Source organism: Canis lupus, chromosome 15 (assembly GCF_003254725.2).
Source record: "Canis lupus dingo isolate Sandy chromosome 15, ASM325472v2, whole genome shotgun sequence".
Taxonomy (NCBI): domain Eukaryota; kingdom Metazoa; phylum Chordata; class Mammalia; order Carnivora; family Canidae; genus Canis; species Canis lupus.
In genome coordinates, this window is record NC_064257.1 from 58,230,042 (window position 1) to 58,252,069 (window position 22,028).

The 22,028-nt window shown below is 32.2% G+C and overlaps 1 protein-coding gene across 4 annotated transcripts in view; it reads right to left on the reverse strand.

The window, feature by feature from the left end:
* The window catches only part of FSTL5 (follistatin like 5), a 684,718-nt gene that overhangs the window by 123,495 nt on the left and 539,195 nt on the right, over positions 1–22,028 (reverse strand). For all 4 annotated transcript variants that reach the window (XM_025439183.3, XM_025439182.3, XM_025439181.3 and 1 more), the window contains exons 9-10: positions 7,953–8,114; positions 3,404–3,538 (exon numbers count right to left, since the gene is read on the reverse strand). In XM_025439183.3, the coding sequence (XP_025294968.3) occupies positions 3,404–3,538; positions 7,953–8,114 (297 nt within the window). The remainder of the gene's footprint in view (positions 1–3,403; positions 3,539–7,952; positions 8,115–22,028) is intronic.

The following is a 22,028-nucleotide window of genomic DNA, read 5'->3' on the forward strand; positions in this document are numbered from 1 at the left end:
TGAGCATTTTTATTATGAAAGACTGTGTCAAATACTTTTTCTGTATCTAATGGATGATCAAGTGGTTTTTACTTTTCATTCTTTTCTTTTTTTCTTTTAATGTGAAAATCACACTTATTGATCTGCATACTTTGAACCATACTTATATTCCAGGGATGAATCCCACATGATCATGGTGTTATGATCTTGTTAGTGTGCTATTAGACTCAGTTTGCTAATATTTTATTGATGAATTCTGCATCTATGTTCAGCAGGGATATCGGCCTATGATTTTATCAAAAGCACAGGAATACCAACAAAAATAGACAAGTTGGACCTTATCCAGCTAAAAAGTTTCTTCATGGCAAAGGAAACAACCAAGAGAATGAAAAGGCAACCTATGCAGTGGGAAAACATATCTTCAACTCATTGTCTGATAAGTGTTTAATTTCCATATATATATATAAGGAACTTTAATAACTTAATTAAAAAAAAGAGGAAACAACCTAATTTTTTAAAAGAATGGGCAATGAGAACAGACATTTCTACAAAAGAAGACATAGAAATTGCCAGTAGGTATATGAAAGGTGTTCTATTTTACAAATCATCAGAAATGCAAATAGGAACTACAATGAAATATTTTCTCACACCTGTTGGGATAGTTATTATTATAACAAAGGATAAAAATTTGTCAAGGATGTGGAGAAATTGGAACCTTTGTGCCCTGTTGGTGGGAATGAAAAATGGTGCAGCCACTATGAGAAACAGAGATCCTCAGAAATTAAAAATAGAACTATTATATGATACAGTAATCCAATTTCTCGGTGTGTATCCAAAAAAACTGAAATCAGGATCAAAGTGATATCTGCACTCATACATTCATGGTAGTATCATTCACAATGGCCAACATATGGAAATAGCTCAAATATCTACTGACGAATGGATAAAGAAATCATTGTGTATGCATACAGTGGAATGTCTGGCCTGAAAAAGAAGGAAATCCTACCATTTGTGACAACATGAATGGGCCTGAAAGACATTATGCTAATTGAAACAAGCCAGTCACAATTATAAAATTGCACTTACATGAGTTATCTGAAAGAGTCAAACTCATAGAAACAAAATAGAATGGTGATTGTCAGGTGAAGTGAAGGAGAGAAAAATGAGTTGTTCAATGGGCATAAAGTCACAGTTACACAAAAAGAACACATTCCAGGTATCTTTTATACAACCCAGTGCCTACAGTTAACAATAAAATATCATGTGCCTAAAAACTTAAGGGTAGAATTTATGCTGTGTTCTTACCAAAATAAATGAATTAATTAAGTTAAAAAATAAAATCTGTTAGTTTTCCCCCTCTTTCTTTTTTTTTTTCTTTTTGAGATTTTATTTATTTGAGAGAGAGAGAGAGAGAAAGAAACATGAACAGAAGGGAGAGGCAGAGGGAGAGGGAGAAGCAGACTCCCTGCTGAGCAGGGAATCCGATGATGGGCTTGATCCCAGGGTCCTGGGATTATGACCTGAGTTAAGGCAGCCGCTTTAACTGACTAAGCCACCCAGGCACCACCTAGTTTTCTCTCTTTATTCTTGAAAATGTTACATAATTTAGATACATAAGGAACATCTATAAATAATTTATATCCAGACTTAGGAACAAAACACTCCAAGTCTTTCACTTGTATTGTTTCTTAGAAGATGACCTTGAAAGGTCTATAAATATAAATGTAGTAAGGCCTGCATTGCTATAACTTCTAAAAATGCTATTAGCATGCTACTAACATATAATCTCAAAATATTTTCAAACTGTATTATTTTGACCTCGAAGAGCTTAAAATAACAAATAAAATAAAATAAAAACATGATTTCAGAAACTGTAATTAAACAAAAACATTCATATGACTAAATTTATGAATAAAATTATATTGAATCCACTTCTCGAATTTTCCTCAAATTTACATGCTGATAATCAATTGGTGATTCACTGATTATAGGAATTCTTGCTAGGTATTTTAAAGCTGTAACTAGGAAAATATATTGGAAAGTACTTGACCAACATTAAAAGAATATCAAAATGGAGAGTTGAAATTAAAATATGTTACTATCGTCACCATAAAGAACAGAGAAAACCAAAGAATTCAATTAATTGTCACCTAAAATTATGTTTTTAACAGGAAGTGAATTGCAAATTGTTATTTAGCAGAAACATATGAAAGGAGTAGAAAAATTATGGTGGATCATATCCAGATCATTAAACCCAGCTTTTTTTTCTGTCTTTGTACCTTAAGAATTTTCTCTTTAAATACTTGCTTTGTTTTTTGTCCTAGCCAGACCAAGATATGTTGGTAGTCAGGACTTAGAGTAAGTGCCTCCTTTCCCATTGGACCCACTAATATCTACATGTACTCATTGATTTAAAGAGAAATAAGAAGATTCCTGAGACAATACTTCATCTTGTTCAAAAACTTGGTTCAGAGAAATGGGCGTGCCAAACTAGACAGCCCTCCAAATATCAGGGCCCCTGCAACAAATTAGATCAGTAAGACTTGTAAATAGATATGACAAATCAGACTGAGAATCAAGGACCATAGTCATTCCGTGTACATCCAGACCCAAACCTAAAGCTACCATACTGTGGCACATGTAACTGGGGGAAGGAAGTGTCTGTGGGTTTTCCCATAGACAGCTCACTTGATAAACACTGTATCATAGTACTTTGAAGTCCAAGCAATTGAGCTATTACTAAAAATCCATCTTTAACATCCCCACCCTATCCATATCTCTTTCGCTAAGTAATATATATATATATATTTTTTTTTTAAAGAGTGGTACATTTTTCTTATTACTTTTATAACCAGGAAACATGTAGAGCAAAGGCAAAGGGTTTCTACCACTAAATGGAGAGAACAGCCCAGGGATTGATGTTGGTGCCGGGGCAGTGAGTGTCTTATGATGGCAGTAACCAGTGCCTGTGGCAGAGAAGCCCTGATGTACGGCCCGTGGGCCACCTACTGCAAGGCAACTGACAGAAAAAGAAAGATATTAATTTATTAAACCTATAGAAGCCTCATTGCTGTATTTTTGGGACCTTGAAATCCCCAAGTCCTTTGGAAGAGGGATTTTTGAGAGGAATTTAAATTCCTGTGTGGGCGAATGGGAAGACAAGACCTGAAACATGGCAAGCGCACTTGCAAAGGAAACAAAATCATTCTGGTGTTGTATTAAAAATTTCACAAGCCTCTGGTTTAATTCTCAAACCTGATTTTAAAATTTTAAGAATCTTCTCTTTCCTAGCTCTGAAACTGTTTTCTTTCTTTCTTTTTTTTTTTTTTTTAATGCATTGTTCATTTTGAAGAGTTTTCTGGTGCTTTTGCTTTTTGAAAAAGGCCTAATTGTAAAGTTGTGGGTATAAGTGTTCAATACATACGGGTCTTTCTAGCAGAATCTTCCACAAAAAGAGAAGAGATGTCTTCATCCACTCCTGCCTCATTCTTTGCGATACAAGTGTATGCTCCCGTATCTTCATAGCGCACGTTGCTTATATGAACCTCACTGCCATTTGCTGAAAATAGAAGGCAAATGCAACTTGTAAACTATGATTTCAGTTTTGGTACAGCGCTTTCCGATTACACAGTCAAGCAGTTCTCTTAGCTCGTCCTAATTAAAGTGTTTCCCTTCCTACTTCCATGCTTTGGAGGCATGCCAAATTATTCCAAAAGCACTCAAGTGTTTCGTAAACTGTGTTGTCATTCTATTGCAGAGAGCCCAAAACTCTATGTCAAATGTACATGCTTCATATTTTATATTTATTTCCTGTTTTCCACATTTCATATTTCACATTGATAACTATAATGTATGTATTTTATGTATTTATTTTTAGTACTTAGAATCCACTTTTCCCCAACCTTTATAAAATTTTAAAATAATAGCAATATGGCTGAAATACGGGTGCATATGTATAAAAGGACTTCATAAAGAAATTCAGTGAGCTACATCATGGAAGTATAGTATGATTGTCACTTATCAAGTACATTATTGAGCATGTATTATATGTCTGGAATTATAAGGTAAGGAAATTATTAGGTAAGGAAAACGGAAAGATAGTAACACATGATTTGTCTGCAAGATTTCAGTCTTTTTCCAGAAATATACATAAACAATATTATAATATGGAAATTGATACAGTCATCATATAACCAAAGGATTAAGGGAATAATTAGCTTAACTTTTAAATCTTGGTAAAATAACCTCTTAAGCTAAACTCTGAATAACAAGATGCACTCCCCAATGTGGAAACCAGAGTATAATTAACCGTCAACTATATGTTGGAAATATATGAGGTGTTTTTACGTATATCATTTCTTAATTATCCTAAATAACACATAATTATCAGAAGCAGAATCTGAGACTCCTAGAATGATCTTATGGAAATTACTCAATTCAAAAGATTAGGGCTGGACACCTGTCAGACTCTAATATTCAGTGTTTGTTGTATTCATTTGTTTAGGTTTCTTTTGTTTTTTCCTCTATTACTTTCTTTTCTTTCTTTTTTCTGCGTGTGTTTGTTTCACGTTATCCAATCACAAGAATCCCATGTACCATGTGCGACAGAAAGCAGTATGACTCTCCTAAGGCAGATAAGGGACAAAATAATCCATGCGGCTCTTTGGGGAAAGATAGAAAACCAATGGGGAAAAAAGAGCTTGGAATGCCAATGGCTCTCAAGAGATGTGAAGGGGATGTGGAGAGGCAGTAAGCGTTTGGGGAGGAACAGCCATTCAGATAACATGAACCTTGTTCTCACTTTATAGAGGTTATTGGGCACTTCCATGCCCCCCATCCACTGCTGAGAATCACTACTCCAAAACAGAGGTTGGAGTTGTGTTTTTTGTTTTGTCTTGTTTTTTGCTGTTAAAGGCCACATACGTATTTTACGCATTGTGGGCCATATAGTATCTGTGACAGCTACTCACCCCTGTCAGCAGCACGAAAGCAGCCATCAACAATTTTTAAAACACAAGTGTGGCTGTGTTCTAAAAACAAAAACAAAGCCCCCCAGGTGGCTTTATTTACAAAATAGGCAGCTCCCCAAAGGGTCTGTGGGCCTTACAGTTTGCAGACCCCTGTTCTAAAAGATAAAGAGTGAACACTATATTTCAGCTGCATCGGCCTCGTGTTTTACATGAAATATGGCTCTCTCCTAGAACATACTTGCTCTCAAGACCCACACACTTAACCTGAATTCTCTAGAATTTTTTTGAAATATCAAGTCATTTTATTCCTTCTTCACATATTGTCTTCTCAATATTCTTATATGTTCTCCCACCTTGTATGCTCCACTGTCTTCCTCCTTCTCTACCGTTTCTAGATGTTCTCTAGTCTATTGCCAGAACTAGCAATTCCCTAGTCCGTTTATCATTCTGACACATATGCCTTAGTAACTGCCAAGACTAGAGCACGCTGACATATCTCTGCACTTGGTGTTCGTGCATCTAGGTTTTTGAGTACATTAAGAGACTATTGCATAAGCAAATTTACAGATTTTCAACTTCACAGTTTTCAGCGTGCAGGATGTTCGGTGCTACTTGGTATTCATTTCATTTGACCTTTACAGATACGTGCCTTTCATTTCCTGCTCCATTTTTATTTCAAATCTTTACTCTGTGTGATGTTTCCCATCCTAATCTAACTTCTCGCCCTAAAGTGACCTTGTTTTTGAATCATGAAGGTCATACATGTAATTAGCAAGTAAACCCAAATCGTTTTTCAGTATATATGCTTATTTAATCATCACACTTTATACCTTAAACTTACACAATGCTATGTCAATTATATTTCAATAAAAGCTGGGAAAACAAGTAAAGCCAACTTCCTATTTCCATCTACATATTCACATTTATTTACTTCTCAAAGGAAACTCTCTGGTTCTTTCCAGGGAAAAATCTTTTTTTTTCTTTCTGATTTTTACAATTACTTGATCACCCTTCCCCCACCTCCATTATCTGCACATCTTCTTTACTAACATTTCTTCAGATTGATGCATTGTCTAAGAAGAAAAAATATCTCCATTAAGTCCTGATCGTTTCCATCAGCAGCAACTACCTTTTCCTCGGTCCTCCTTTCAAAATCTGGAGAGATTTTTATATTTTCTCGCCTCCTTCTCATTTCTAAACCCATGGAGGCCTGATGGCTACAAACCATTTTTCTAAATGCCAAAAGGCCAAACTAATCACTAGACCTATGAATACATTTCAGTGACTTTCCTATACCTTTCTATGCCTTTAATATTGTTGAACTCTTCCCATACTTAGCTTCCTTTTCTTCTGTAGGATCACTTTGTTCTCTTGCGTGCTACTGATTTTTAGTCTCCTGTGTTATTTATCTTGGTTTGCCTTCCAATTAAACATCTCTGCTTTTCTAAGTGTTTACTTCCTCTCATTAACATATTGTCCCATCCACTGGTGTATTCAGTCCATGCCTAGATGGGGACCTCACATATAAATGCTAACTAAGTATTTGCTGAATGAATGGATAATCAAATAACTGTAGTATTTCGTGATATGTAACCATATAGAAAGCCATATGGAATTTCACATACCTATGCACCTAGATTTTTCTCCCTACTCACCTCTCATCTGTCACATACTCTCAAAACTTCAGCTATTTTCTCTTGTTTTTAAAAATGATAATAACTACCTTACAGGGGCCCCCACTGTTTCACTATTGAATCTGGAGTGTATCCAACCCCCTATATGTGCCTTCCTGTATGTTCCTAGAAGTAAAGATATAATATGTTCATCTAATATGGTTTACTGCTATTAAATGGGAAAGAGATAACAAAACCAGAAACTAAATACAACTTTCTTCACTTTAATTTCTATCAATCAGATCAATCCTTTTCTAAAATTATAGACCCTAAAGATGTAATCAGTAGAAGTAAACATGTAAATTTGTTGGGTTTACTTCTATTAATATAGAAATTTGTAGGATTCAGGTTTTAAAGGTCACAATTCCTTTCATATGTCATTTTTCACTTGCAAAAATAAATTAGTAAATATTTCAAAAAGATTTATTTAAAAACGTATATTGAAACATTCACTGTTAAGGTGGAATAAGAAGTGAAGTCTATGTTTATACAAATAAAGCAAAAGTGAAAATACATTCACTTCTAGCATAAACTGAAGGAATTTAAAGCATACAATAAAGAATATAATGTCATGCATCAGATACTCCTGTAAAATGACTTGTCACATTCTATCTGGATGGTGGAAATAAGATTTATACATTTTTAAACTTACTAGTATAATCATAATCAACTGTTTTTGCATTATTTAGATTACTTGACATTACAAAAAAAATTTTGTTTCCTACTTATCACATGTTCATTGTTATTATAATCTGCAAAATAATTGATTAATTATATTTATACTTAGACTATTAAAATGGAATATTTTATATATTAAAATTCAGTAAGAACATTCATAACTTTCAATCTCTGATACGTATCTAGTAACTTTTTTTTTCTTGTCTCTTCATTTACAAGGTATGCTACAAAATATACACTAAGGAATTTCTGTACTATTGACACTCTCTATGATATATTTTTAAAGTATGATTTAAACATTTAAATGGACCCTTCAGAATCTATTCTATGAAGAGAGCCGTAAGCACATCTGCTATAATTCATAGGACAAGTATTTAAAAGATACATAATATAGTATTTTACTTTTCATCAAAATAATGACATAATGAATTATTATGACAAGATTATTATGTAAAGCACTAAAAGTACTAAAGGACTCTATTTCAAATATAATGCCTCAGGAACAATTATATATATTTTTTCATATTCATGACATTTTGTTTCCATCAACTAGTTTTTTTTTTTTTTTCAAATCATGTAAACTCTGCTATAAATTTTAGTGTGAAGTTTCAACATGGTCATCTAAAGGGAAAAAAATGCAAATAAAAAGCACCTTGCAGTGTGAGTTGTTTGGACAGCTTTGGTGTAATATCGATTCCATTCTTCAGCCAGCCAAGCTGAGGGTTCGGTATCCCTTCTGCATGGCACCTGAGACTTGCAGTTACCCCAGGTTCTCGAGCCTGGCTCTCTGGATACACTCGGATTACTGGAGGCACTACAAAAAGAAATGGAGAAAAATTTGAATTAGTAAGCCATATTCTTTGATTTCCCAAAAATTGCAATGTGAGAAAATTAATGATTATATATTTTAATGATAAATATTTCTATAGCTCTTAGTTTCCAAATTCATCATCTACAAAAATATGCCAGTCATCCTTACATAAAAGTTATTCTGAGACTATGCCAGGAAAAATACAAGCTGACCTGGGATATCCTGTTTTGGTAATAAAAGAAGTTTTCAAGGATGATAGAAACATCAAAGAAATACAGAAGTCAGCTTAAAGGGGTTATTCACCTTTATTCACATCCTTATTCACCAAATGTGAGAAAATTTGAACATTAAAATAGTTAGCAATTACAAAGAAATATAAGGAATTAAATAAGACTTTAAAAATTCAGTTATATAAATAAGTAAATGAAAATATAAATGAGAAAATCTTTTCCTTACCCTAGCATGTTTAAAAAATCAGGATAGCAATTACATTTACAGAAGCATCCAAAAAAATAAAATATTTAGAAATAAATTTCATCAAGGCGATGAAAGACTTTTATGCTGAACACTGCAAAATGAGTTGAAAGAATTTAAAGAAAAACTAAATAAATGAAAAGGCATATGTTTATGAGTTTATGAGTTGAAATAATTAGTAAGAAATGTCAGTAAGATGACAGTACTACAAAAAATTGGTCTTGAGACACAATGTAATCCCTATCACAGTTCCACCTGCATTTTTTTTTTTTTTTTGCAGAAATGGAAGAGCTAATCCTCAGATTTATATGGAATTACAGGGGACCCCCAAACAGCCAAAATAGCCAAAACAATCTTCAAAAAGAATAAAACTAAAAGTCTCATAACTCTCAATTTCCAAATATACTACAATGTATGTGTATAGTATATATATATATAGTTTTATACACACATATATAGTAATCAAAATATATATGCATATGTATATATGTACAGTAATCAAAACAATACGATACCGGCATAAGGAAAAAATTTAAATCTATGGAATAGAGTTAGAAAGCAGAAGTAAACCTATTAATTTATGGCTAATTGATTTTCAACAAAGATGCCAAGGAATAGTCTTTTCAAGAACTGATGCTGAAACAACTGGATATCCATATGGAAAAAAGCAAATTTGAACTCCTACCTTACAACATATATAAAAATTAACTCAAATATATTAAAGACCTAAATGTAGGAGCTAACATAATAAAATAATGAAACACTTAGAAGAAAATATAAGGGTAAATCTTCCTGACCTTGTATTTTTCCATTGATTCCTAGATATAACTCCAAAACAAGCACAAAAGAAAAAAAATCAAGAAATTGAACTTCATTAAAATTAAAATTTGGGGTGCATCAAAGGATATCATCACAGAAGTGTAAATACAACTCACAGAGTAAGACAATATTTACAAATTATTTCTGATAACATACTAGTATCAAGAATATATAATGAGCTGTTAAAACTCAGCAACAAAAGACAAACCACCCCTTCTGCATAGCAAAGGAAACTGTCAACATAATGAAAAGGAAACCTACAGAACAGGAGAAACTATTTATAAACCAGATATTTGATAAGTAGCTAGTACCTAAAATAATATACAATGAACTCATGCAATTTAATAGAAAAAAGCAATTAAAAAACGGGCAAAGTACTTAAATCCACATTTCCAAGGAAACTGCAACCTCAGAAAAGATCTAATACCAAGACCAGCTGACTAAGCTGTTCTCAAATTCTTTAGCTGTCTCATTTCTCTACTTATTATCTCATATCTCTATTTTCCTGTTATTATCTCCTAAGATAACGTTTGTTGTTTTCAGCCACTGTTTTAGTATATTGTTTGCTAATATATATAGTAAGTTTCTTGATAGAAGTGGTTTCGCATTATTTCATCATTATATCCCCTTACCTAATTGAGTGACAAAAAGTACTGTGGAACATGAAGAAATGTTCCACAAAAGGCATGTTACAGACCTAATTACCACACATATCTTTTATTCATGCTCACACTTTATCATTTGTTATTTAGAATGACTTGAGAACATATGTACCCTGCATTTGCCTTAGTAAGAATATGTCTTGGTAAATAAGGAGAAATACCCTGGTTCTCAGTGGAAGAAGTCTCTGCTCGAGCTATCTTAGCAAAAGACAATATATAGAAATATTCACCTGGACCATCTTGCTCATTGGTTAGCTAATATACTTTCAACTGCCTGATTTCTTCTATTTTCACCCAATGGAATGCCTGTCCAAGATGCAAGGTCCACACTGAGACTCTCTTTAGGGTCTCAAGTCTAGCACAAAGTTAGTTTCACCATTGTTTTTCCTAGTGACTGGAGGAGCCATTGTATATACAAATTAGACTAACTGATGAATAAATATCAGCCTTCTAGATTTACTGAAGTTATAAAAGCAATTCAAATCAAGAGATTAGTTGAAGCCACAATCAGGACTACAGATATCATCCTATTGGCCCCATCATTTTGGCTATACACTAGACTTATACCAGCTCTATGGGAAGGAAGGAATCCTCAGAAATGCCCAGTAATTCTTTCAATTTGTAGCTATGTCTTTACTTTGTGAATTGCCTTTAATGGTTACTGGAACAGAAAAAGTAATAAACTTCCAAAGTTCTGAGCACCAGATTTCTGCTGCATCCTTTCACCCTCCCCTAATTTAATTTAAAACAAACACAATACACACAAACACCGGCAGCAACATGGGAGTAAAACCACACTCTGATTTTTTTAACCCTGATGAGCACTCAAATGGTTTATTTTGAAATATCAAATATACTTTCAAAAATAGTTCTCATAAAATTTTGCACATACTTTCCTGGGAACATAGAGCACATTTTTAGGCTTTTGGCATATATCTAAAAGCACAGGGTATTTTTTGTGCCATTTTATTATATTGGAGGAGGTTCAAGTAAATAACTTTTTAGAGATATGATAATATACTTCCAGCAAAACCACATTACCATAAGATCTAGAGTAAAGAGACTTCTTTCAAATATTCAGGCCTAATCTCTAATCTCTTAACAATTCAGGAGTTGGGAGATGAGCTTTTTAAAAAGACTTACATAGAGTGCCAAAATGGAAAACTACTCTTTCAATAAACATTTAATAGAAGAAAGTGCATCTTGCCACAAAACTTATAGCCAAAGGACCAATGTTTCTTACATCATTCTTGGAATGGCAAAAAAAAAAGAAAAAAGAAAAAAAATGAGACAACCTGAATATATCAAAAATTAATTTGAAAGAAGGACATCAGTCAACTCAGTGATAACAAATTCTACATCATTCATATTTAAAAATGTAGATATTATATGGGTCACTTATACTGTCATTGATATTCCTCAAAGGACAACTTTTCAAATAAGATATTCAATCTCCCTGCATTCCTAGTTGTTTCTACTTTATTGATACATCTGCAAGTGAACTGAAAGAAAAACAATGAAAAATAATTTTTGCCATATTGAACTTTTATACCCGAATAAACACTATTATATTTTGAAGAAAAATAAACATATATTATGCTTTTCCTTTAGTATGCTGGTATCAAGTGATGGTCTGAAAAATATCTTTTAATTTACGCAGAATTGAAGGATAAGTGATTGGCATAACATCTATTTAACCTCAGTGACAAGCTACACATTTAAAAGTAGGTAATTTTTCCCGGGATACATATTATGAAATATAAATGAGGATTGATGGTAGCCTGAATTAAAAAGTCAATAATCCTCCAGAGAACATTTCAAGCCATTTGTTACAGTCATTTTTAGTTAGGAAGTGCACTCTATGAACTCGTCTTTCCTTGCTGTTGGTATTGCATGAATAAAGAAACTGATGAAGACCACCAAAGAGTTTTCATGTTGGATTTAGAATCCAATCTGTGTGTTATCATGAAAATCTTTAAATAAGGCTCTCAATATTTTAAGCAAAAGGTAATATTTAAAGTAAATGTCTATACAGTGAAAATTTCCTAATGATATTCAAATTCTCACCAAAATTACTCAGGAAGCAATTTATTTAATATAATATTATCTAAGAAAATCAAATGATACCTATATTAAATAGTATATTATGTGCTCATGTATATAAACATGTTAAGTAGTTGAGATTATTACATACTGATCAATTTCATTCTAGAAAATATAATTTCTGTCTCTTAAAATGGGAGACATATATAAGAATGTAAATATATGCATTGTATTCATAAATAAAATTTAAGAAATGTATAAAATACACCGTTCTTTCTGAATTTTAAGAAAATAATTAATAAATATTTATTGAGCAACTTCTAAGGGTAGTAAATTGTGCTAGATGACTATCTTCATCTTTCAAACGCTCTGTTTTATACATTAACATGTTGAATAAGTATTGAGTACAGGTTTGACATTAACCGAATGAACATTAAAAAGAATGCATTCTTGACTTAAATTGTTTTTTCTGGTACCAATCATAAAATAAATGTTCCCATAGATATAACTACTGGAATATGATTATTTGTAAGCTAAATGTAAAGTCTGAAAATTAGATGTTTAGCAGTTATATATAAGGTATATTTGAATTCCTTGAAAAATTGTATTTTAAAATGTAAAGGTCAAAATATTATCAATGCATTTATAGTAGTTTGGAGAGCCATTAATTAATAACTCAGCTCAAATCGAGTAACTTCTCAAGGAAACTGAACTACTTCTTTCCATGAGCCAGTTAAGATAAAATTATCATATGACTATATTGAACTAATATAATAAAATTGTATTTAATTTATCTAATGGTTCTTAGAGCATAAAGCATAATCAGATACCGTATATGGAGGACTAGTTGCTCTAAGAATACATACCTAGGGTGAATACTTTTTATTTATTTTATTTTTTTGAATACTTTTTAACTAGCTGTAGAAATTAAAATGAAAACGAGGTTTTGATACTAAAAATTAACTTTAGAATAAAAAAGTAGATAGGCTAAAGAAAGTACAGTAAAAATAGTATAATTATATTTTGCTCGATCTCTCTTCCTGCCATGGAATCAGTTGTGAAGATTTATCAGCTCAAAACCATACAGTGCTGAATAATATTAATAGATATAAAACTTAGTAAAAGTTGGTGGATATATTTCTTAAAGCTCTGTAATAACTTCACCGTATTAAAATAAATCAATGTTTTTCTCAATATCACAAAGTATCTAATAGAATCTAATCATCTTTCTAATCTAGTTGAGAAAGGATCTAATGAAAAAATGGATGTCTATAATACTAAGCCCTGCTCTTTTCATCCTTTCACTTGCATTCTGTGATCTTTCTTTAGAAATCTCTGCATTGTTTCAGAAAGTATGAAAACAGCATAACCTGGGTGCTTTGGAAGTCTGACTTTAGAGTCCAGAAGCAGAGATCACTGACCCAATACAATGACTGCAATCTAACTGAAAACAATAATGAATTTAAGGTGAATTGTCAGGTCACTGGTATGTAAACAACTAAACATTGGATATAAATTTTTTTTTCCCTTTTTCTCGATGCCATTATCTTGTATTCTTTGAAGGACTCTATCACTGCTCTTCCACAAATTATTCACACAGCTGCAACTGTTAGAAAAGGTTCTTAGAAAGCTTGAGGCTAAGAATATAAATGTCTCTGAAGTAGTGCTGACTCACAGTGGCATCTGGATTGTTCTGTTTGTATTACGACTTCCTTTGTCATTAAAGCAACTTTCCTATGAAAAATTACAGACAGAGTTTAATAAATATTTTAAATGCTACTGAGCTTGTCCAATGCCTTTTGTCTCTGACATTATTAAAGCCATCAATTTCTCTTTAACTTTGTCCCAAAGCAGTCTTTTTATATTCATGACTTTCACACTGCCTCTTGTCAATATTACAAAACTCTCTGATCACATTATTGCAGCCTTCATAAAAATGTAGAGGATCCAACAAATGTTGGAGGCAAAATATAAATTAACAACAACATACTTATGGTCATAAACTTTTGTGATTTTTCTGTTAGGTCTTCCCATTTATCCTACAGTAGTCTAACAAATCACACCTTTTTAAGCTATTTTGAAAGGGATAGCAGTCTATCCTAGTTTAATGAACTTAGAACCATTCTACTAATCCTTAAAGTTAGTGGTCCTTTTAATCCCCAATTTTAAAAAATGTCAAAAGCCATCATTTACATGAATGCTCTCTGACACAAAACATAGCCAAAGCATTCAAGGCGATAAGAGAGAACATTGTTTTTCTCAATCCATGAAAAAAGAATTAATGAAAAAAATAATTTAATGTCTGGCACATGATGGATACTGGTTTTTTTAGACTTTATTTACTTTCATTTAATATATATTTAATTTAAACAAATTTTCAGGAGATCCCACATTAATTATTTGAGGCAGGGAATGTGCAGTAGATACACTCTAGTAACCCCTTCACATACACCCCCGAATATCCGAAGGAATCTCTAACACATACTCTATGTTCTAAGGGATAAAATATCTCATTTCTCTAAGTTTTCCCATTTATAAAGTTTGAAACCCTTCCTAGAATTAAGCAGATTAAAAGAAACAATATAGAGCAAGTTGAAATATTAGTTGTCTTAACTCACACACTTTGCTTTTCAGAAATCATATTTTTGCTATTACATGCAGAGTGACTGAGACTTAATAGGACAAATGACTAATGTATGTAATTTCACTACTCAATACCAGCTGACTAATAGAAATGGACTTTTTAGAGATTCAAATTGGAAGTGGCCTAAACCCACGTATGGGTTCAATAGGATAGAAAAGCCATACTTAAAAAAAAAAAAAGAAAAGCCATACTTGATCAGCTATATCTGCCAGGACTAGAGAAGGGGAAATGGAAGCAATAAACATTTTGCAAACTTGCTTAGTGTTTAAGATGTAAATATAGACCCTATCCAAATACAATATATAACCAGATTCATTCAAACTGCCTGTAAAAAAACTAAACGCGTCACGTGAAACTTTTAAGCTCTTCCTCAATCATATTTGTTGTACCTCATTGGCCAGATAACGAGTAAGTACATGCCTACCCTGTAAAAAGGCAGCTTTTGTGACTGGAGAGTAAGAAAAACAGTTGCATTAGTTAGAGCTTAAAAAGATACAGAAAACATATGTCTTTCAACGTAATATTAAAATGTGTGGCAAAAAAAATTATAACTTTCCTTAAAGCTATTATTCTAGCTAGACTTATCTTTTTCCACCACTTGTATAAGAAATGGAAAAACTTAAAAGACGTGTAAGACCATAAAATATAAAACACTTTGTATCAGACAGGATTACTCAAGAGGCAGAGCTCACATCGCAACTTGGAATTGAGTGATTTGGGGAGACTTACTGTCACTCTTTCAGTGCTTTTTTCTTCATTTGAAAAATAAAGGTTACGATGAAACAGCGTGATGGCATTCTAAAATATAAAATGCCTTGCAGATAGCAAGAAATGAATTTATGATAATATTGTTGATGCAAATCCTGGTGAAAATCTTTTCAATTGAGTGATGATAATTACAAATATTAAATAATTTTCCTCAGGGATTTTTTTTATTGCAAACTACTTTATGCAAAAGCAAAAAAAAAAAAAATCTGTAGGTTTAGAAGGTTAACTGCATCTACAGTTATACCAGTGCTAACACACTGAGGATTATAATGTCCCGATTTCAAAATGAGCTTTCTGATAGGAATTATAAATGCAATCTGACCTGTCATTAGAGTTAGCCATATAATTCTAAACCATAATATTAATTTACTAAAAACATACAGACCAGCTCATTTGAAAAAGGGACTCTTGAATTAAGCAGCAGTCAGCTTCGTTTTTTGTTGTTGTGTTTGTTTTTATTTATTTAAATTCAAGTTAGTTAACAGTGTATCATTAATTTTGGGAAAGAATTCAGCGATTCACCAGTTGCACATAACACCCAGTGCTCGTTACATCACGTGCCCCCCTTAATGCCCATCACCCAGTTACCCAGTCCCCCCACCCGCCTCTCCTCCAGCAACCCTCAGTTTGTTCCCTATAGTTAAGACTTTCTTATGGTTTGTCTCCCTCTCTGTTTTTATCCTATTTTGTTTTTTCTTCCTTTCCCCTATGTTCATCAGTTGTTTCTTAAATTCCACACAGGACTGGAAGCATATGATGGCTGTCTTTCTCTGACTGACTTATTTTGCTTAGCATTATACCCTCTAGTTCCATCCACGTCATTGCAAATGGCAGTAAGTTTTTATTTAAGCAAGCATTACTTTATCTGTATTTTAATCAACAACTGTCAAAAGAAACCTGTGTTACAAAACTACAAACAAAACTGCAGCTAACTCTCAAATCTCAACAGAGGAAAAATGTGCTATTTTAGACTTAATGCATTTGATAATTTTTAGAATATCCCCTCACTTAATGGACAATGACATGGGTTGTTGTTTTTTTTTTTTCTCTCTAGCTGAAACCTAGTAATTTTATCATATACAGACATTATCAGAATCTACCCCTGCTTCATATAAATCCATGAACCACATGAAACCAGACCAATCAGAGCTTGAGGCCCATGTTCAGCATGTACAGCCACCTGTAGCTGGAAACTTCTTTAACTGAGTCTTGTTTTTTTCAATTATAAAATTAGCATATTAATAATAATTGCCTCAAGGATTTTGGGGAAAAAAGATCATGCATATAGAAAAGCCATTTAAAATGTTGCAAAATAGATATTACTCATTCAAGTTGGCTCTAATTTATTTCTCTTTAATTTCTTGTTTTTTTATTTCTGAATATACTGCATATTGATTATTAACAATACATTATACAGAGGAGGCAGATAAAATATTAATCACCTCTCTCACCACAGAGTTTTGAAACTATCCAGTTTTAATCTTGCAATGTGCTTTAAGTTTCACCTCTATCCTTATACAGCATATATGCACACATTTGTTTCTCAAATATGAATTTATTCTCTATATATTACTTTGTATTTATTTTTTAATTTTAGATATTTTAAACATATTTGAGGACAATATATGTAAATGGGTTTATTGTTTTTAATAAATTAATAATTTTTGCAGTTAAGAGTACATGATAATTTATTCAATTTTAATGGTGATATGGGTCACAGTTTCACACTATTATACATAAGTGTGCATAAAAATCATTCTTGTACCAACATACTACTATTGCTTTTGATTTTCCAGATAAGCTGAATCAAAGAATTGCTAAATTGAAAAGTACATGTATTTAAAATCGAATGTTAAATTACTATGCTAATATTTTATAGAAATCCCTTCTCTCAAAACTAACCACAGTAGGGGAGGGTGCATTTTCCAGAAATTCATCTGAAATGGATGTTCTTAATTGTTTAAATTTGGCAAATGGTTCCTCATTTTAAATAAATCAGATTTCATTGTTTGCTACTTGAATATGTTTTCCTACACTCATTAGTCATTTTGATTCCTTTTATGAATGGCCTGTTCATAGCTTTTACCCATTTTTTTCTTGTGAATATATAGGAATATTTATTCTACTAGAGAAATGTACAACAATCCTTTAGCTCTTATTTGTGCTGTAAATGTTTCATCCAGTGTATTTTGAATAACTAAATACAGGATATTTTTATTTATGGTGACCCATGAAACAACTCTTTCATTACTATTGGATTTCTTGTCTTGCTAAAGAAAAACACCCAAACACTGACACCTTCAGTTAAATAAATATTTTCCTTAACAATTAACAGCCTAAATTTATTTTTCTTTTTAACACAATTATATTTCTAATTAGATTATAATGTAGTTTATAATCCAACTTCTGGGTAAATGTTAAAAATGTTTACATAATGTATGAGAAACCCTAATTTTCTTTCAGTGGCATTGATTATTTTAATACGTCATTCAAGAATGAAGCAATATATTTTCAATAATTGCATATCCTTTCTTCATCACACTGTGTATAATAATTTTTCAATCACTATATATATTTTTCATTGTATATTTTATTTTTATTTTACATATCACATATATGCACATATATTTTCATGTTTAAAATGATTTTACAGGGACGCCTGGGTGGCTCAGCGGTTTAGCGCCTGCCTTCGGCCCAGGGCCTGATCCTGGAGACCTGGGATCAAGTCCCACATCGGGCTCCCTGCGTGGAGCCTGCTTCACCCTCTGCCTGTGTCCCTGCCTCTCTCTCTGTCTCTCATGAATGAATAAATAAAATGATTTTACATATTACCGCTCTTTTCTGTATTTTAACCACCTCATGAATCTGTACTATATTTTTTAGTTAATGTCGATTTATTTTTTTTAAATTTTTTTGTCGATTTAAATTAGGTTTTGATATCCCTTACAACAAATTCATTCACACTACTGTTAATTTCATCAGTTTTTTTTTCCTACATTTACTCTTTTATTAGAAGAAGTAGCAGCAGAGAGGGGGAAAAGAAGTGAGGGGAGAAGAAAAAAAAAAGAAATGTAGGGAGGAAGGGAAGAAGAAAGGAAAAAACAGAGAAGAAAAAAACAGATTTTTGGAATTCTGGTTGAAATTGTATTAAATCTATAATTTAAAAAGCTGTGGAATTATTTTATTATTACTTTTTTCCCATGCAGTTATTTTAATATATGATATCTCCCAATATAAGAATATGGTATATTGTTCCATTTATTTACATTATTTTTGAAGTCCTTTAGTTAGAATCTGAATTTTTTCTACTAACTTTTTTTAACATTTTCTTTTTTTTGCTGTTAATGGAAAATGTGTTTATATAGATTATAAGTTGCTAAGTGTCTATGAGCCCTAATTTTCTTTTAGGAAAAAAAAAGCTTTTAGATTTTGATCTCTTGGGTTTCAGAGTTAAGCCGTCCTATCATCTGCAAATATATATTAAAAAGTTGTATATCTTCTAATATTTATATGCTTAAACTCCAAAACAATTGAGTGATAGTGGAGATGGGTAATAGATGGCACCCCTGAAAAAAAAGGATAACTCTGGCTTATTTCTGTGTTACAGGAAACACCCATTATATTAGTTAGCATTTTAAAAATAAGCATTGTAAGGTATAGGTTTATTCTTTTCATATCTAATTTACTATATTATGGTATACTAATTTTTTTTAAGATTTTATTTATTTGAGGCACAGAGTCCCTGTGAGCACACAAGCACACACAAATAGGGAGTAGGGAGCAAAGGCAGATGGAGAAACAGACATTCCCCACAGAGGCTGGAAGCTCCACACAGGGCTGGATCCCAGAACCCGAACATTATGACCTGAGCTGAAGGTGGATACTTAACCGACTGAGCCACCCAAGTACCCCTAGGGTATACTAATTTTATCAGTTACATTTCAGCTATTTTTCAGCATTTTATATATATGTGATATGGATATACATGATAAAAAAAAACATATATATGACAGCACTAATGTTACAGCCATCCGTCTACCTATAATCTAAACACAACATATATATCAAACACAGTCATTGAGTTATTACAATCTTCTTTACTTTTGCTTAGGTTTTGTTCATTAATCTGTTAATTTTTTAACTGTACATTAAAATCCTCACTATTATTATACCTTTATCAAAAAAATCCTTTGATTCTTATATTCTCCTTGACGCAATTTTAATATATATATTAGGTACATAAAAGTTTTTGATTCTTGTACGTTCAAATGTTTTTACTATGGGGAAATATTTTTCTTTATTCGAGCCAATGTGTTTAAGCTTAACTAACACTTCCGTAAAAGTTCTGGGCCTCCAGAACTCCTGTTTATTCATGGAGGACACACCACCAAGATATCAGATTTTAGTTGGAACCCCAATGAGCCGTGGGTCATTTGCTCGGTGTCTGAGAATAACATCATGCAATTCTGGCAAAAGGCTGAAAATATTTACAACGATGGGGTCAGATGTGATGACATTGGAACTGGAGGGGCAAGGATCTTAAAACCCAGAGTATAAGGGATGTTTCTATTGAATGTAAGGCTACACGGATGCTTGGTTTATCAAGCGCCGAAAAGGCCTTGTCTAGTAGGAATTGTGTGATGGCACATGGTGTTCTTTACCTTCTGATTCTAGCACTTTCAAGTGAGCTATTGCGTACCCTATCATATCGTGGCTTTTAGGAAAGAAAGGAATGTTGTTTAAGAATGAACATCACCATTGTTTTAAAATACAAGTAGCAGGGTACTGCCTTTGATTCAACTATTTTAAGTCCTTGTTTTCTCAAACTAAGTGCTTGCTCTTCCCAAATATGCAAGGATAACTTTTACACTTTTTCCCTCCAACACTTGATGATTGGCTTTGCAGAAATAAAGTTTTAAAATAATTTGTTTTCGTTTACTATAGATTTAATTTACTATTGATTTCATTTAATTTATTTTCTACACAACTGATCAATCACTTTATCATCAATATATTTTCATTTCTTTTTAGGTGTTTCTATCACATAGAAACTAACTTTTTAGGTACAAGTATCACATAGCTGAATTTTTATTCCCAAACATTCATTTTGAAGCAGAAGTTCAAACAACATATATCAATTGTCATGCACATAATATTTGTTTTAATTTTTCATTTAATTTTATACTTGTATCATACATTATTGTTATTTCCTCTTTTTTCGGACTTCATCCTACCTATATTGCACCGATAAACTCCCTTTGTATTCCTTCTTCTTCAATCTCTTGTGAAATCTCCATCTTTAGCTGTCATACGAAAATCTTTTTTGTCAAGTTATATCTAAGAATTAAATAATAGCTACTCCTAACTCAGGATGTAAGATCACCTCTATCTAAAATAGAGTTTTAGAATATTTTTGTTCCTTTGCTTCTTTTTACTCCTCACGTTCACTCTCAAACCTGGAAAAACAAAAACAGGACCAGCAAAAATGCTAACTCAAACACATGATGGAAAGAGGAATCCTTTTATTTTGGGGGCTTATTTAGGGATTAGAATTTAGAGATCTATAAGTTGTCTGAGGAAGAAGCAGATACCTGACTATAGCAGACATGGTCCAATTTGTAATTACTCAGACTTGGGTCATCCCTCCCATTGCCTGCTAGTTATAAGGTCATATCCATAGTTGGAGGCTTTTATTTTCTCTTTTATTAGTGTTCATGTATTATCTTTCTGTCATGGCATTATCATTGACTCAATCTCACACTTTATACAAAAAATTAACTAAAAATATATTTTAAACTGCAGGATACAGAACTATAAAAGTTTTAGGAAAATACATAGGAAAAATTCTTCACTATCTAGGAATGAGCAAAGAATTCTTAGATTTGACTTTAAAAACAGTATTCATTAAAAAGAAAAAAAAAAGGTAAATGGACTTCATCAAAATTTAAATTTTGATGTTGTAGAAAAAAGGCCTATGAAATGGATTAAATACAAGCTACAGAGTGGGACAAAATATTTCTAAACCAGATAAAAGAACAAAAAAAGAATATCTAAAGAACTATCAAAACAAAAGAATATGTAAAGAACTATTAAAACTCAACAGTAAAAAAGTAATTCAATTAGAAAATTGCTAAGTGATATAAGAGGACATATTATTGAAGATCATATACAGATGGCAAGTAACCACATGATAAGATGTTTGGCTTCATTAACTATCACATAAATGCAAATTAACATGACAATAAGATTTCACCACACATATCAGAATGACTGAAATAACACCAGTGATAATGCCAAGTGTTGGCCATGTTGCAAAGAAACTGAATCACTCGTACACTGCTGGTGACAATGTACAATGGTACAAGCACTCTATCAGTCACACACACACACACACACACAAATCTAAACATGAAACTACCATTTGACTTAGCAATTAAAATCCCAGAGACATGAAAATTTGTTTTCATATAAAAACCTCTACATGAATACTTTTTGCAGTGTTGTTTG